Source organism: Zonotrichia albicollis, chromosome 3 (assembly GCF_047830755.1).
Source record: "Zonotrichia albicollis isolate bZonAlb1 chromosome 3, bZonAlb1.hap1, whole genome shotgun sequence".
NCBI lineage: Eukaryota > Metazoa > Chordata > Aves > Passeriformes > Passerellidae > Zonotrichia > Zonotrichia albicollis.
In genome coordinates, this window is record NC_133821.1 from 34,239,958 (window position 1) to 34,258,363 (window position 18,406).

An 18,406-nucleotide genomic window follows, 5' to 3' on the forward strand; every position below is an offset into this window, starting at 1 on the left:
AAAAGAGATTAAAAGTTCTGTGTGTCTTATGGAATGATGGTACTGGGAAGTCAATTTTTAGAATAATGCATAGAAAATTCTGAAAGCAACTTAGTCAAAATAACAAGTTCCATTCAACCACCCAATATGAAATGTACATTCTTAATATATGCTTAATTTGCACAATAAAATGGTCTGAAATTAAAACAATTATTAGGTGCTTTATGATTAAGGAGAAATAACAGCAGAAGATGAAGAACAGCCTTTATGATCCCTATTTATTTCAATTTCTAAGGTAAGACCTGTAACAGAATTTGTCAGGATCCTGGAAAACATTAGACCTTGGATCTTTTACTTTCCAAAAAATGAAGAACACCAGTGGAACCTTGAAGATAATAAAACACGGAAAATTCTTATTCATCCTTTATAAAGATTATTCTCTAGCCTGAGAATTTATGAGTAGCAAAGTAACAGAACACATGCAATTAGAAAAGTGCACTCTGTCTAGCATAAATTAGCTTACAAGGAATTTAACTGGATCCAGGGACACAGAACTGCAATACTCTCATTGTCATGGGCGGGAAAGGAAGAAAGCCATCCAAAGCTCAGGAAGCAATGCTTTGATTTCCACCCTGAAAGCTTCCAAAAAAATTAGATCTTTCATGCATTCTCACTCTATCACATCTTTAATGGGAGTTTCTATTACTAATTTTTATCATTTTAACTCCTCATTATTGGCATAAAACAAAGGGAAAAAATACACTTTCTTTATGCTGCCATAGTAATCACACCATAGTTGTTCCTATTCTAATTTGCACTAGCACATAAGAATGGTACCACAGAAAACAAAAACTGGATGGCAAGTAGCCAATGGAATGACAATGTACTTGGTAACTGAGGACAGACTTTTTAATTATCAGCACATCCCTTTATGATTCTCTCACAAAAAGTGTGAATTGGGTCCACAGATTTTTCAAATATGGCTTGACTCATTTGGGAACCTGGCATCACTCTTCCAAGGAGTCATAATGATTTTGTGAAGCTGATTCTTCCAGATTCCAAATGTCTCTATCATTTCCAACAACAGCTGACATGGGCATAAGATCAGACCTAAAACCTAAATAGCACAAATCATCACCAAGATAAATGTTAACTTTGTAAGTTACTTTATAAGTAACTTCAGCTGACATACAAATCCCACATGCACTATAGAATCTCAAATTATAGAAGACATGATACCTACAATAATATCCATTTTACTGACATTTAACTGGTTCTTTTCAAGAGAACATTTTCCAAAAGTCTAGCAGAAGTTTCAAGCAGCAATCCAGTTCCTCATTAATAAACATTAACTGTTGTTAGCAAAAGCATTCTTACTACTGAAGAAGGACCTCAACAAATTTCTTTGACTTCCCTCTCCCAAGCTGCAGATTCAGAATTTTAAGTCTTTGGTTATTTCTCCAAAAGCTCTTTATTCAGTGGCAAGAATAAATTTCAAACTGCTTGCAAATTGTTAATTGCTGAAAATTAATTACAAGTATACATTCATTCTCTGATTTTTGTCATTCATAGAACAGGAAACTTTTGATTCCTAACTTCAACAGAAGGAACAAAATAGAAAGTTTAACAGAAAGATGACTTGATTCAGCAGTCACAGTATACACTGCACACTTGAAAGCCTCAGCCTATCACAACTGTAGCTATTACTTAAGTTTTCTGGTCTTTTAAAATTCTAACACATTATCCCCATGGTGCTTATTCACCTTATCATTTTTTGAGCCAGGAATTTTAGCACAGTCCACCTGACACTGTTCAAAGCTTAGATCTCAAATTTGATTGAGATCATGCTGCAAGGTCACAAAAAAAGAGATTTAACACAAAGAAGGCAGCTGGGTAACATTGTCCCCAAGTCCTCCAAGGGCTTTGACATGCTGAGAGAAGGTGATGATAGTGCCTTTTCCTAACTGGGATTTATTTGTACAGTTTACTGATGACCTAAGAGTGTCTTAGAAACCAGTTTATGACAGAGTCAAACTCACTACAATGGGTATCAGAGCAAGGTTTAGCCTGTTAGAAACAGTGAATATTAAATGAGTGACTCCTGAGTGGAAATGAGTCTTGAAGTACCGGGAAAGAGAAGACAAGAAGTTTCTGTGGTAAAATAGAGAAGGAGGAAAACAACTGAAAAATTCAATGTGTGGTATTCCAAAGCTACATAAGCATGGGCTAGAAATATCTTTCCTTTACAGCAGAATCCTGAGTAGACAGGAGAAGAACAAGACTGCCTTTTTCAAGGCCAAGTAAAAGGATCTCACCAGCTGAAAGGTGACCAAGGTGATGCTTCAGAACTCTAAATGGATGGAAATGCAACTAAATGACTGTACCTTAGAAGTGTTGCACAGAAAGAACGGGTAGATGTAAGCTTCATGAAAATCTGGAGAGCATCTAAATTAAATATTCTGCTACAATATTTTCTAAACCAAAATTTTTTTACAGGTTTGAGAAAAACAAATAAATGTTGTTTAATCCTAATTTTATAATAAACTTATGGATCTCCTTCCTACAAAACTGTGGGGACATGGACAAGACATTAAAATAAAGCAATCAAATTCACAAAATTAAAAATCTAAACAGCAGTTTGTTTTCTCTTTCACTCTAAAAGAACCTCAATTTCAAATAATTTTGTTTCATGCTGACCCAAATGAATTTTAAAAATACTCTGCTTCTTAGTTATAAACTGGAAAATCCTAATACAAGAGAAAGTGAAATGTTAAGAAGGAAAACGAAGCAGATTAGAAGACAGAGTGATGTTACTGGGTAAAAAAAGATTAAACAACATTAACCAAAGTATACTTTCTGTGGCTATAACAAGGAAGAAAACAGAAGATTTAGGGACAAGGGAAAGGGGAGAGCAAGATCACATTTTGTCAAATTTCTTTTAAAAGAAAAAAAAAATTTATGAGGAAGAGAAGAAACCAGAATCAGGAATCATAAGAGACAGTTGAGATCAACTGGGCTCAGATCATCAACTAAAGAAAGATTTTCTCTTGCAGGGCAAAGTTAAAAGTAGAGATATTGAGTTCTATTAGATGTCTTTTCAAAAGCATTTTCTCCAGCACATTGTTCACATTGTGGAAATCCAGTCATTGTTTTAGGAAGATATTTCATGATAATGACATCTGTGGGTAAGTAACCTGGCTTTGTGCTATGTCAGAGGCTGCACTAAAAGTGGAAATAACAGCTTTATTAAAGTTTCTGTTTAGAGGGTTTTTTTCTGTTTACACAAGTTGGAATTCTAGAAAAGCACTAACCAACTCATCAAGAAAAGAGCAAGACAAGAAGTTACACTTTTACCTGCTCAAATATAACCTTCAAAGCCAAGTGCCAAATTGTAAAATATCAACATTGAAATTGCTCATTGGTGCAACATGAATATAGATGGAGCTCCAATGACATTACAGTGCAACCAGATGCTTTTCACCTCCATGCAGGTCTGCATTCAATCTGTCTGTAAAGCTATCCATAGCCCACTTTGCTACTGCTGCTTCCCTGTGGGAAACTTAAGATTCAGACCAAAAGTTACTATTTGATTGAAATCATGTCTTGGTAAGTTTATTTTCATAAAGCTTCCCTCTCACCCTCTATAAACACTGTGTGTAATTTAACAAGCAAGGAAAAGAAGGACTAAGGTTCCATAGGAGCAAAGGCTTTTCAAGGTCAGTGAAGCACCAGAAGAGCTAAGTGAGAACTGTCACAAAACCTTCTATGTAGATTTTTAAGAAATTAGACGAACAGTCAAAGTGTTACTGATCTGCCCACAGTGCAAGAAACAGTCTCTTGAGGTTGTCTCCAGGAAATTAATACTAAATCCTGACCCTTTTTTGTCAATTTGACCATAAATACATTATTAACAGTAAGCACTGCAAAAAAAAATCGTGAAGTCTATTCCAAATATTTGGTTCATATATCTGTCTTACTGCAGTATATTAAAAGTGTTCAGCCTTTGAATTGTCTAACACAAAGCTGTGTGCAAAGGACCAAAACCTTTCCCATATACACCACAGGATAATACTTTGTAAAAAAGTTAGTCTGATTTTATTTGATCAACACTTACAAGAATCACAGCTTTCTACTGGATTGTAAAAGTAGTATGTGTCTTATTCTACAAAAACTTAATTACTAATTCCTCAAGCTATTGTCCTTGATGACTTCTTTGCATATATTATCTGGGGAAGAGACATTATTTCTTAATAAATACATAACAAAAAACATTCCCATTAAGCAGCCTTTGTATGGACTATGTTCACATTGTACAAAAGTTGGCAATCAAAAAAAGAACACTCTTTTTTCCCCCTCATACCACATGAGGGGACATGGACACATAGAATGCATGACGTCAGACTTCAGACCCTGAGAAGCATTTCCAATATTATTTTTCTCTCCCCTCTAAAGATATAGAGAATCATCTACTTGCATCCATGGTAATGTACGTAAAACATATTTATTTGTCTTCCTTCCCCACAATTCCATGGAAACACAGTATTTGTTACTTACATATTCATTTCCTACTGTTATTTTTCTATACCCTCAAGTTCTGCTTATAAATTCTGCTCTTAAGCCAACTGGAGTTAATGACAGGGAATAATGTGGCCATGCTCTCAAGGCAGTTAAAAGTTCATTTTCCTCAATGCACAGGTTACAATGTAATCTCTGTGGGCTTATGAAACAAGAGCATCTGACTCTTTTGGCTTTTCAAAATATACACGGAAGAGATGAAACCTTGCTGACAATCCTTCAGCAACAAAAATCTGATTCACAGCATGTTACTTGTCTAAATGTCTCTCTCCAATTTTAAATGTTAATGTTATACCACTAATCTCAAAGAACTTTTTTTGCACATTACTTGTTCTACTTCTAGATCAATACAACTGAGAGGTTAGGGAAGAAAATGTGATTTCTAGCAGGCAAAGGGGGACCCTCAATCCAGGTCTCCAACACTTTTTAGATGACAGCATTCATCTCTCTCAAGCCCCACGCTAGGGCTGAACCCTGAAGCTCCCGTTCCCTTTGGAGCTTGCTGAGGTGAGGAGAGCACCCAAGCCCCACAGGGGCTCCAGACCAGCTCCCAAGAGGAGAAAACCAAACCTGGGGGCTCCACATTCTTCACTAGTGGCTTCAGCACCACAGACTTCACACATTCCAAACCTAAAATGCTGTTGAAAAAATTTTGAGATCGTTCCTGGGAAAGAGAACTTAAACCACCTGATGAACTCAGCCCTGAAAATGGAGGGATGCAAAATAATTAGCAATCTCAAAGTTTACAGCCAGATGTCCTGTACTGTAAAATTAGGAGAACACAGAGTTATCAGTATTTTGCTTTAAATTCATAACCTGAACTTGCAAACATTGAAACATATAGTTTTAAGCATCTCACAAAGATTCAAGTTTAGGAAAGTGTCATTATCTATGACAGGTAATTATTTGGGTTTTTGCTTAATAGCTTCCTTGAAGCATGTTCCAATTAAGTATAACGTGCATTTTTATTCATGTACTTAACACTTTACAGCATTACTAAGTCAACTTAAATCACAAACATGAAACTAAATAGTCTAATAATCTTTCCATTATGCAACTTGATCTTAGGGAAAAAAACCCATTTATTTTGGGTAAAATGGCATGCTTTAAATATTACCAGGACTTCCTAGTTAAAAATTCCAATTTTAGCAAATAAATCCACTCAACATCAGTGGTATTCACATCAAATATGGATTGTTTTGATTATTAAATACTATTAATGTAGTTGAAAATCAGGTTATCTGAAATGATAATATTCCCATTTCTCATCAAAAGCTTCTGCTTTACCCCATTTTTTACTCCCAAGAGAGAAAAACTTCTGGATGCAGAATTCTAAAACCCACATCATTTTCACACAGATAGAACACTGAAAAACTGAGATCAAATTAAAATTATTTGATTCACTACATTCAAAGTTCTAAAACCTTAAAAATTCTATACACAGCTTTAATTTACCATAGACACTACAACACACTTCCTAAGATACATTATGATAATACAGAAATTTTAATTTCAAAATAATTTAAAATAATCAGTAAAAAAATTAAAATCTAGTAAGAATACTGTACTGATAAAAAAAGGCTTGGTTTCAAATTTAAGATACTATAATTTAGCAGTAATATTAAAATAACAAAATTAGATATACATTTTAATAATGACAAATCAACACAACTTTTCTGAAAGATTCTGAACAGGTTTGAGAGATTTCTGTGTTGTTTTTCCTCTCTCATGAGAATTTTCTGTTAGTACTTTGTGCCTAATTTTTTTTTAAATTAGCAGCTCTGCAGAACAAAACATTAATTTTTCTACTGAAAGAGAAACATTTTAAGTTTTCTGTAACTTCTGTAAGTCTGTACTGAAATAACACCCCTGGCAGATGACAAAAGGTCACCTGGTTGTTCCACACACATAATGGGCTTGAAATTTGCAGAGCAAACCCAAGCAGCAGTTGGAGGAGGCAGTTGGAAACAAACCTACAATGGAATTTACAGCATTTGCAAAAGTACTGTTTTTACACTGCAGAAGTCTAGCAGCTTTTTATACAGCCATGGGCCAGGGGAGGAAAAGAGGCAAGAGGCCTTTTATTATCCAATTCTGTTTTCTGTGATAAGACAGGTACATAAAGAAACATTCAAGCAGTAAAAGCTGTTAGGTATTTGTGTTAGCAATTTAGGTAAGAACATCTGACACAAAATGCAGACATTTTACCTGCATTCCTGATGAAGCTACGCTAACAGCTCCCACCCAGATGCACTCACACATCCCCCCTCTCTTTACTCCCAGTCAAATCTGTAAGAGCATGGAGATGTTACTGTAGGATAGCTTGCAACACCACAGACTTCTTTAAATGACAATGCTCTGTCCAGCTGGATTGAGTCTATGCTCATTGGGGAGATCAATAGCAAATAATTTCATTTTTCTCTTGATTACACCCTTTCAGTCTGGGAAAAGAGAATGATTCAGCAATCAAACAGTAAGTACAATTTATGAGTAGTCAATCTATGGATTAGTATTTGATTGCATAAACATATATGCAATTATTTTTCACAATGAACAAACCCATATCATTAAGTGTACATTTAGAATGTATTTGTCAGGTAAACTCTTTGTGATTAACAATTGCTAGTGGTGCCCTTTTGATTTGCTGAGGTCGCGTTTAATCTCATGATCAGAGGACCACCAGGTGTTTCCAGTCAGAAGGGATCTGCTTCAGTTCTTAGAGCTATCCTACACAAAAAAAAAAAAAAAGAAAGGGAAAAGATAAACCGGATTCTCCTGGGGCCAGCTGACAGCTGATTAAGCCCAACAGAAAGACAGGAGTTGTGAAAGATTCAGCTGAAGGTCAAATGATATAAAGGGCAAACCTGACAAGAGGCTGAAACACTTGGACTAAAAGGATCCCTTGCTAGGGGCACCCTGTGAACAGAAATGCTCATCTGATACCAAATACAGGCTGCTTGAATATACAAAAGAAGTGATTACCTGAAGATCCTCAAGTCTGAAATGAATAATGATAATGAAGAAGATTTATGTTATACTATAAAGCCACCAGAGTAATACAAAGAATCATCCAGCAAATAAATCAAAAACTAATTCAAAAGTTCCACAACCACATGCATTATGAATTTGCAGGCTAGGTGACTTCATCTGTTCTTGCAAAATCTCTGATTAGGACTTCCCTCAATGGAAATAAATTGAAGGAATATGGTGCACATGCATTTGCTGAAGGGTGCTCAAAATGGCCAACAGAACCAATTCTGTGTTTTGATCCTTCCAAGTTTTCTTGAAAGACACTAACAAATGTAAGAAGATATTTGTGTGTACATATATATGCAAACAAGAAGAATCAAAATTATAGGAAAACAAAATATTTGGGAAATTCAGCATCTCTAAGGGGAACCAGAAATTTCACTTGGGTTGCTAAGTTAAAAAATGAACCTCCACTGAAAGAGTTGCTTGAGAAAGGTTAAGCAGCAGCTCATACTCTTCAAAAGTGAAAATGTCATACAAGGGACAACCCTGACAATCTTTACTTTTACGTTCTAAACTTTCACTTCTGGGAAATGTACAGTACGATTATTTTCTTTACTGCTCTTAGAAATCACAGTCCAGGTTGGGAGACCATACTTTTACAACAGAGAATGAAATAATCTCACAGTTACCTCACTTTTTTAGCTTTATGTACTGATAAGGTTTCTCTATTTTATTTTTCTAAAGATGATCAAAACGAGACATAGAATCCTGGACAATATGTTTGCCACTGATGGACTGGCTTTTCTGATTAACTCACAATAATCCTCTTGAGCAATACTCTTAATCTGGAACAGTCATTCACAGCCTGTCATTTGACTGGAGGCACTTTAGAGCCTGAAAAGCATCATCGTAAGTTCAGAATAGTAACACCACACCTGAAATATAGCTTCCATAATTTGCAAATATCAAAGACTGTAGGGACCAAACTGAGTAAGTAACTTCTTTGAAGCAACTCATTAACTGAAGGCAAAGCATGCCTGTTTTTAAATTGTTATTTTACTCTGTGTGACCAAGTGATGATTTTGACGTCTAGATGAAATTCTTTACATTGCTGACTTCCAAAAATTCTCTCAGTGTCCTGCATTCAGGGTTATGGTAATAGACCTGACTACCCATGGAGGAACTTGCTTCCCATCTGTATCAGCAAGGGAGTTGAAAGTCAATGTTTTTTACCCCCAGCCATAACACCATGAAGACAATGACTGCTGCTGGCTGGTACTGCCATGCAATATTACACGAGCAGCCAAACACAGGGAGAGTGCTTTGTTTGCCAAGCAGTGCCAAGTTCTCCTGCAGCCTCACTAACATTATCACCATCCTCCAATCACCTTCTAACTTTCTTCAAACTTACAGCAAGAGTCATCTTCCATATTGCATCAAAGGATCAATTCTGATTTTCTGCGTATTACTACCACTAACTCAGATGAATTGAGTAAGTTATTCTGAGATAAAATGTGCTCAGGGTTGAAAGGGTTGTGCTCAGGCCCCTCACTTTGATGGATATAATTTATACAAGCTGACCAAGAGCATTTATATATTATCACAAGGAAGTCTTCATTTTAGGTAGAATTCCAGTTAAAATACTAAGAACAAAGTATTTTGTCTTTTTGTTTCTTCCCTAGACAAGTGTTAGTAATTTTTCTTTTTAGCAGCCTAAAGTATCATACTGGTATCTAATAAAGCTCTGTTTATACATATGAATTTTAGTATTTAGCCTTCCAAATACAATCCTGGATACATCATGCTGTAAGAACACAGTAGTAAGGTGACAAGTAGTGACTCTTCTACTTTGTGTGCACAAAACCTGACAGCTTGACTCTAAAATGGACAAGAAGACCCAAAAAGGAAATGCCACTCTGAAAGCCTTTATTTCTGCAAAGTTTATGAACTGATAAACATTACAAGGAATACTCAAGACATGCCACACCTAAAGGCCAACATGAAATAAAGGCCTTTTATTTCATGTTGGCCTTTAGGTGTGGCATGTCAGTGCACACTAAATGATTAACCACTCTCCTCATAGTGGAGTGCATGTGTGTGTGTGCAAGAGTGAGCATTTTTATACACTCCATACATAATTGCCATCACTAATGAAAATAATTATCCAGACACTCTGGATCTTTATAGTAAAGATGTACAAAATAATATTTTAAACACTTATGACTGCCTTCACCATTGGTTCTTTCTTATGGGGATCACACTGGGCGTTCAAGATGTTAGAAATTGAGAATGCTACAGAAAGAAAGAAAAATAAATTTAATTCTTCCCAGCAAACACCTTGTAATTTGATGATACATAATGAATGATTACCAGATTATCTTTGCAGCAAGAGGTATGTTTCGGTCACCCAAAGAGTACTTCCCAAATCAATCACAAAATAAAAACCATGATTGATTGATTGTTGTTATTCTACACCAAAAAGCAACCTATGGGATGGTGAAGTGGATTACCATGTTACTTTGATCTTTTCCAAACAGATTTCACTCAATAAACTGCTTATATGTTTTTATAATCGCATCGTACTAGAGGCTGTTTTTCACTGTCAGGAAAATTTCTCTGGGTGAGAACGAAGAGTAACTAAAAACAGGTCCACAGGGATTTCCTGAAGAGGAATAAACAGCTTTTCTAAACTCCAAGATGGGTGAAGAAAAATTTGTCTTCTGCTGTACTAAAGGAAAATTTCTCTGAAAGCATTGACAAATATCTTCCTACACAAACTATACTCTGACAAAACCATAATTTTGTCACCGCTGAATTACACCCCTGAATATTAAACATTTGATGCAATGGACCATTTCTATTAAATCTGAAAGGGACACAGTCTCAGATAACAGTGACAACTGCATTCTGCCCAACTCATTGGCTTCACTGCATCCTCCTCATTTGCCCTGAACTTGGGAGAAAATGTGTGATAAATAAGGGGGCTGATGAGGAATTCCCTGTTACGTGGGAGAACTGCAGCAGCACAGGGCTGTTAAAGACAAATGGCAACGGGACTGGGGAGAATAGCTGCTAATGCAAGGCATTATACACAATGTGGGAAGGAGAGAAACGGGGTGAAATCTTGAGTGAAAATGATATTTTTGAATATATTTGTAAATTTGAAGCCATGAAACCTATTTAAGGAACATACTAGTATCATGTCTTCACCATGACATTCATTTGTTAACACTTTAACAATAACCAGAGACTTGCAGGCCCCACTCATGTCAAACTGTCACTATGTTTGAAAGGCACTGGACTTGCTGATCTACTTTTAGCCAGATTCCTTATGCAGAGCTTTAAGGTATCACTGAAAAAATACTGAACTTCACAGGATACAAACTGTTCTTATACAATCAGAAGGCATATGATTAGCTAATAAAATACATTAATATAATATCAGGCACAGACAGAAGGAAATAAAATACATTTCTGCAGAAGAGATTAACATAGATATTTCAATGGATTAGGAAGTTTCAGTGACAGAAGGTATATTTAATATATAAAATCCATATAATGAGAAGCAGTTGAAAAAATAGGACACCTGTCATGTGTCCAAGAAATATCTTCATAAAAAAGCTGTCACATGTAAACACTTCTCAGCAACAAAACCCTCTGCCACTGAACAGGGCAAATTTAATTCTGAATGTAGAATGTGCCTCAGCATGGATCTTATAATTACTAATATCCTTGAGCAACTGGATATCTCCAAATTCAAACAGCACTTACCTTTTCCTGTTAAATAACTCCTTCCTGACATTTATGATTAATTGTACGTAAAGGCTGTTGGTTTATTCTAGCAAAAGGACAGTTAAAAAGGAATACAATCAATGTGTATAAATATACCCAGAGGCAAACACCTGAGAAGGGTAGGAACTAATTAAGCTCAAGGCCAATGCTGGCAGAAGAACAAATGGTAATAACTTGGCCATGAAGAAATTCAGGTTGCAAACAAAACAACTTAATGTTTTCAGATGAAAATTCACAATTTTGTGATCAAGATGACCTGGCTCTTTTCAGTAACCAGGGCTTGAGCTCAAGAGCCCAAGGATGCCTCTTACTTCCAGTCATGCATCCTAAAAACAAAATGAATTTTAACACTCTTGCAAAACAAATAGATGTTAAATCCTGCAATAAATCTGCTTACTGAAAAAATATTATATTGGCTATAAAATATAAGATAAAAATACCTATAAACTCAGAAGTTAATCAATTCCCAAAGGTTTAAAACCTGATTTGCTTAGTTCCAGAAGACTATGGCTCCTCATTCAAGCTATCATGACTCTGAAGGATCCTTTCCAGCAACAGGTAGAGCTGCTTAAATCCTGTTACAACAACAAACTCTGAAAGATCCCTTCACCTTCTACCAATATTCCTTATTCTTGTTCCAGCCCGCAAACACTGAGGGGGCTGGAACAAGAATAAAAAATGCTGACACACCATGCCATACCATACCAGAACATAAGGAATAACCTATAATTTTTCATGCCTTATGGAACTTGCTTCTATTCTGCCTATCACAAAACCTCAAGAAAATAATACTGAAGAATAACCAGTGTGCATGTGGGATACGCCAATCAATCACATACATGGCCCATCCATTGCCCTTTTCCACTTATTTTAGTAAATTTTATACACAAACCTATGGAAAACACACAAATTAAGCAAGTACCTTTAGAATATTCAGTGTTTTGGGTCATGGGGTGGTTTTTTTCCAAGCTGTGAAATTAGCAAACTTTTCACTAAGAAAGTTTGGTCTAGAGAGGTGAACCATTTCATCCTTAGATTAGATTGATTTGTGCTTCTTAAGGAACCATGAGGAATCTGCTCTATTGTCAGCTGATCCTCCACCAGATCCATGATTTAACTTCAGCTTTTACTAATAAATATATTTTCAGTCATTAAATACAACAGCCTTTTATTTTGAGTCTTTGGCAATACTCATGTTCACCAGAAATGCCATTTCAATCAATCCCAACTTTTTTTTCAAAATGCAGAACAAATTAATTGCTTTGCTTCACCTAAAATACATTTATTTTCCTTTCTTTTCCTTTTCCCCCTCTTATTCTCTTATCGATTGTTAAAAAAAAGCCCAAACCACAAAATACATACAATGACCAAATATGGATCATCCTTGATAATCATCATTTTTTTCTCCCCACAATATATCTGTAATATATCACACATGCAACTCTTAAGCAAGGAACACCAAAGCACTTCTAGTCCAGGATGCCCAGACCACAATGTGACAAACATTCTCGTTCTGGACAAAAGCATAGTTAAATTCTTAAAAAAGAAGATGGTGATCACTGCCAATTTAGAGATCTTCTGTGTTTATTGATAATGATACCTATGTTGATCCTTAATTATTGTTGCTTTGCTTGATTAGAAATATTATTTGGGGGACAAATAATTTTGTTCATTAGATAGGTAGGGGTTTTTTTTTCAGAAAAAATCCTTTTCTATTTCAACTACTTTTCACTTCAGACTGAACCAGAAATCAATTCTTTACAAGGTTCTAATGTGAAGTTATTAAAAATTGCTTTATACACTCAAAATTCTTCTTTCCTATTTTTCTTTCTTTCAAGGAAAATACCTATTTTCAACCAAGACTTAATAGCAACAGATGGAGGACATTTTCTAGTGTAGCTTCTTTTTTTTCCACTCTGGAGTGTTTTTCTTCTTAAATTGAAGTGCTGCAAGTGGTAAAGATAATATTATTACATACATATACATATCTATATGCAAAGAAACATACATTCACCACTATATCACTATTTATGGACTGGAAATTTCTAAGTAATTAAAAGGAAAAATAGGGCCAGCTTTTGCAGGTGGAAAGTGAATGTACTTACAGAAACTCTAAGGAAATTTTCATTGTGCTAATGCAGCGCTATGATTGTTCAAAAAACCGAGTGGATGTGATGACTCTATAAATACACACACTATTCTTATTCAGAATTCAGGACACTGTATCTCACTGCATTCTTATTCTGCCTCATTTAATACTTACAGGCATACTGTAAGAGGGTTCCAGTATCACTGGCACTGACATCTTCCCTTGAAGATTCAATTTTGTCAAGTAAAAAATCTTTTCTCCCACAACCCTCTCCTTTTTCATGCGCCGTACGCTGTACAGTCGAAAGCGAACCGCATAATTACCAATCATCTCCGACTCGACGTGATTAAATTTGAATGTCTCTGTGAAGACAGGGCACGGTCCCCGCTGGATGCTGGTTTTTGCTCTCTGCTTCTTTATAGGGAGAAGAACTAGGTGTACTTGCCACGAGCTTCCACCTGTCCTGCTGTATGTTGGAATGTCTGTGACAGCTGTCACTGTCACCAAAAGCTTCTGTTCCTGTGAGTCATAGTCAAAAGTCACATCCAGTGTGCCATATTTAGCTACTGGCTCAGGATCAAAAGGTTTAGGAAGCTGTGAAGATGATCCTCGAGCTGACATATCCTGAAGAAGAAGAGAAAAAAAGCCATTTATTTATTTATGTATTGTATTCTATTATTAAATCTGGCATGGAAATTATGGTTTACTCCAGACAATATGAAGCCACTATGATCTTTTTGTTCATTTCCTAAACAAGGTTATTAAGCACTGAAAGCCCAAGGAGATGGCTGGCTGGCAGTCAAGATGAAATCAAGACTTTACCTGGCCAATACCACCAAAAGCCAGGAGCCAATCAGTCTGAACTAAGATTGAATTAAGATCTCTGCTTCTGTGCCTCACATGTTAAAAAGTATATACATTTGTTACAAGATAAAATCATCTTATTTCACGTACTTCACACATACATTTTAAAGCTCACCTATTACACTGCTTGAAGAGACAGCAAAAGATTGAGAGCACAGTGAGATGCCAGCAAAGAACACAGGAATTACAAACCTTACACACACAGCTCCTGTTGCAGTCCGCAAGAATTATATGAATATGCCAAAAATTATCATAGAAACATAAAATCACAGAAAAATTTGAGTTGGAAGGGACCTTAAGTATCTTTTAGTTCCAACCCCTCTGCTATGGCCAAGAATGTCACTCTCAAGGCTTTATTCATGTAATTTTACCAGAACTATAGAAGATGTATCTGTTTTGAATTCATTTTCTGAACTCTCTGTAAACCATGTTCAATCCTAAAATTGTATTTTAAACTTAAAATTCAGATGGTTTATTGTCACTTCAAATTTTGAATAAAGTACTGATCCCCTATAAAATTACAACAGCCAGTTTGATAGGGATACTGAAACAGAAAATATTTACAAGTACAGGTCAACCCACTGCTCATACAATAAATTATTCTGAGTACGTAAAACAATGCTATTTCAAGTGTGTCTTCACATTATCAAAGATAAGCTTGTTTACATGAACAAATAGATGCCAAGACAAAGCCTTCTGGGCTAAGAAATGTTCTTATTTTAACCTGGCTGCCAGATAGCTGTGGGAATGCATTCCTGTAAAGGCTTCACTCCTGAAGCTTTGAGTGGCTATAAAAAAACATTGGCAGCATTCTCAGTTCTTACTGAAAATGCTTACATTAACGTCTGGAGTGACACAAAGTGGGAAGGGCTTGCAGCTGGGCCTTCCAGACCTTGCACCAACACCCCACATACACAACACCAATTACCGACAGGGCTGCTTAGACAGAAACATCAGGGCTGAGCTCTAACATGCACTCCAAAGCTTCTGGTCGCAACAAAAGACAAATTTGTAGCAAAAGAGCTTCTTCTGCACATGGCATCACTAATTAGACTTCACCCATAGATGTCAGTACAGTAACTGGTTGTTAAAGGCATTTCAATGAAATAAGCATCAAAAAAGTTGGTTTCTTCATATAAAAAAATACATATCTATCATTAGAATCTATAGCAAAAAATAGGAACATCAAGTGGCCCAAATCACAAGAACAGCATCAAAAAAATCCTTTGCCATTTTTTTTTTCATAAAACTTATTTTACATTATGGGGTGTTCAGTTTGAAAAAGCATTAACAGAAGTTTATTTATGTTGCCTGAAAAACCATGTGAAAGAATTTCGACTACAGTCTTTACAGTGTGATGAAATTTTCTGACTGGTTTAAAATGGTTTAAAAAATAATTCACTCTTACAGGGAGCTGGTTTGAAAGCTAAGATGCCACAAAGGCAACTACAGCAATCTGAAATCCTAGTGTCCTATTTTCTGACAAACTACTTTTTTTTTTTTTAATTAAATGAGCAGGAGTATTAGTGCCTGTATAACTGTGCATTGATCTTTAGATTAAAGAAGTGTTTCACCACGCTCAGCTATTTCCATTTACCTCTGGACTAAGAACCGCTGTGCTGTCACTGGGAACATCCTCTTCGTACCCTTTGTTATGAAAGCTTTCTATTTCGTGTCCCGTGCTTCCCTCACTTGGGCACTTATATGAGCACCTTGGGCTGTTGCTGCACTGGGAATATTCACATTTGCTGTCTCCAACTTCAGAAGGCGTACAGGAAAGATGAGGGGAGCCACTGTCATCCTGGTATGGAGGTGGCTGCAGTTCATCCAGTGGAGGTGTTCTTCTCATCCTCTGAATGCAGTTTGCTGAGAATAAGTGAAAATGCTTTGCTTACTTTCTGATTGTTCACTGTTCAAACACTTCTGTGGAAAATGTAAATCTAAATGCCTGGACAGAGAATTAAAAATCTATGTCTGGCTTTTTTTTTTAACTTTACATTTCAAATCAGATGGAAAATACTACTGAAAAAAATGTTCAAAACTGAAATGAATGATCTCTCAGATGAAAGAAATTTAGATAAAAGCAAAGTTTTAAGTGTATAGTCAGAATAGATTGTGCAAACCACATGGAAATAAATATAGTACGGATATGACATGACAAAAATTCAAGGCTTGAATTTCAGGGATGCTTACCTTGCAAAAACCTTTGGATATCTTAATTCAGATTCTGTGCAGATGGAATGTAGGCCAATTATGGAAACAAAATGCAGTCCCTAAAGCCATGATATCAAGCTGATTGCCTCCCATGCAGTTCCCCACCAGGGAGATACTAAATTAAACTCTGAAGACAAGTAAGGTACTAAAAAAGACAACCTTTCACACAAATGAACTCTGCTCACCAGTGAATTTAACATGTGAAGCAATGTCTCAGATTCCTTATTACTTGTTAAGGACAACTAAAGGGTACATATCCAGTGTCTGGAAGTTACACACTACCTCTAGTCACTAAAGACAGTGGAAAAGAGATCAAGAGCAATCTTGTGCTTGGGATGAATACTTGATGCTGACCATCTTTGCTTTTCACACTAGATAGATAGATAGATAGATACAAATGAGGTTATACATCTCAGAAATTAAACCTGATGCATGGCTACAGACACTGAAAGTTAATTCAAAAAAATTACATTTCAATTTTTTATCTCATATTTTACTATGCAGCATTACACAGTTGAGTGGAATAGGGAAAAGACAGCAAGGTGTGCAGCAGCTGAAATGAAAGGAATATCAAGGACAGGTAAAGAACTGTCTCAGATTTTGTTTACATTTTCTGTAGAGGTTTCTCTGAAGATTTCAATGTCCCTGACATAAAGAATTACCTTATACATAAAAATTTCAAATCAAAAATGCTTTATGGTGTCAAACATAACCATTTCACACAGAGAAAAACCTACCAAACAAGCAAGTTAAAGAAAGTATTAACTGGGGAATGCAGGGCTCTTCTCTATTTCAACAGCTCCTAAAAGAACCATAGCAAAAAAGTAATTAAAACACTCCCACAAGATGAAACCACTGTCAGGAACCTTCTCATCTCTGATACACCCATCAGAGCCAGTCTGCCATTCAGAATGATTCCAAAATACTGTTCCAGCACTCCTGCAAAAGGTTTTCTGCTGTTAGTGAGCCAGTGCTACTAGCTCTTGAAATTCCAGTCCCTCAGGGCTGGAAAACAAAACAGACAGCAGGGAATTCTAAACTTGAGTTGTAGTCATCTGTCTAGCAGAAAAACATGAAACCTCACCTATGAATATTAGGCAACTCATGCCCATGAAACTAGATAGACATAGAATCTAAACTGATATTTTAATCATAATAAAATAATGATGTGCATCATTTGACTGCCTATACCATGAAAACTGGACTTCCTTGTCCTAATCTATATCATTAAATATTCTAGAAAATTCAGAAAAATAGCATTTCTTCTCATTGTTGCCAAAAGGCAACAAACAGCATTAAATGAGATGGTAACAACCTGGTAGCCCTGAGTTTCTTTCTGTTCACTTGTCATCAAATCAGAGAAGAATTTTTAAAACACAGCTTTTCCATAATCTAATGAAATGAAAATGTGTCCAGGTAGTTATCAACACCATTATTGTCTTACATGAGTAAATAAATGACTGTGTGACTCACTTTTTTCACTTTGATGAACTCCATTATATGTCCCTATGGGAAAACTGTACAGGCTGTGTGACAGAAAAGGTGCTTTTAATGTAGGCATGGGAGAAGTGAAAACAAAATTCTTATTAACCAACTATGACTCAAAAATCTCAGAAAAAGCTAAAACACTGGGGCAGGTTTTAACTACATATTTTTCAAATTTCAGTTTAACAAACTGAAATAGCATGTAAATTCTTAAAACAAGTATCTGGGATCAAAAATCTAGAGACACCTCTGTCTAGATTATAAACTGGTTTTGAACAACAGCCTTCTGTTAAAAAAAAAAAGATATAAAAGTTTTCAAATTAATTCTCAAGGTGAAACTGTCTCATTTTAATTTCCCCCTCCTCACAGTAAATGATGCAATAAAATGAAATTTTTTTGCTACGGTTCTTTGAAAACCATGAAGATTTGAATTCC

At 35.8% G+C, this 18,406-nt stretch overlaps 1 protein-coding gene across 7 annotated transcripts in view; it reads right to left on the reverse strand.

Annotated features, from left to right (window-relative positions):
* Positions 1 to 18,406, reverse strand: part of SYT14 (synaptotagmin 14) — a 92,923-nt gene that overhangs the window by 17,690 nt on the left and 56,827 nt on the right. For 6 of the 7 annotated variants that reach the window (XM_074537135.1, XM_074537136.1, XM_074537134.1 and 3 more), the window contains 2 exons: positions 15,870 to 16,138; positions 13,583 to 14,032 (listed from right to left, as the gene is read on the reverse strand). In XM_074537135.1, coding sequence (XP_074393236.1) covers positions 13,583 to 14,032; positions 15,870 to 16,138 — 719 coding nt within the window. Of the gene's footprint in view, positions 1 to 2; positions 13,266 to 13,582; positions 14,033 to 15,869; positions 16,139 to 18,406 lie in introns of those variants that run through there. The other variant, XM_074537133.1, reaches the window with a different exon arrangement.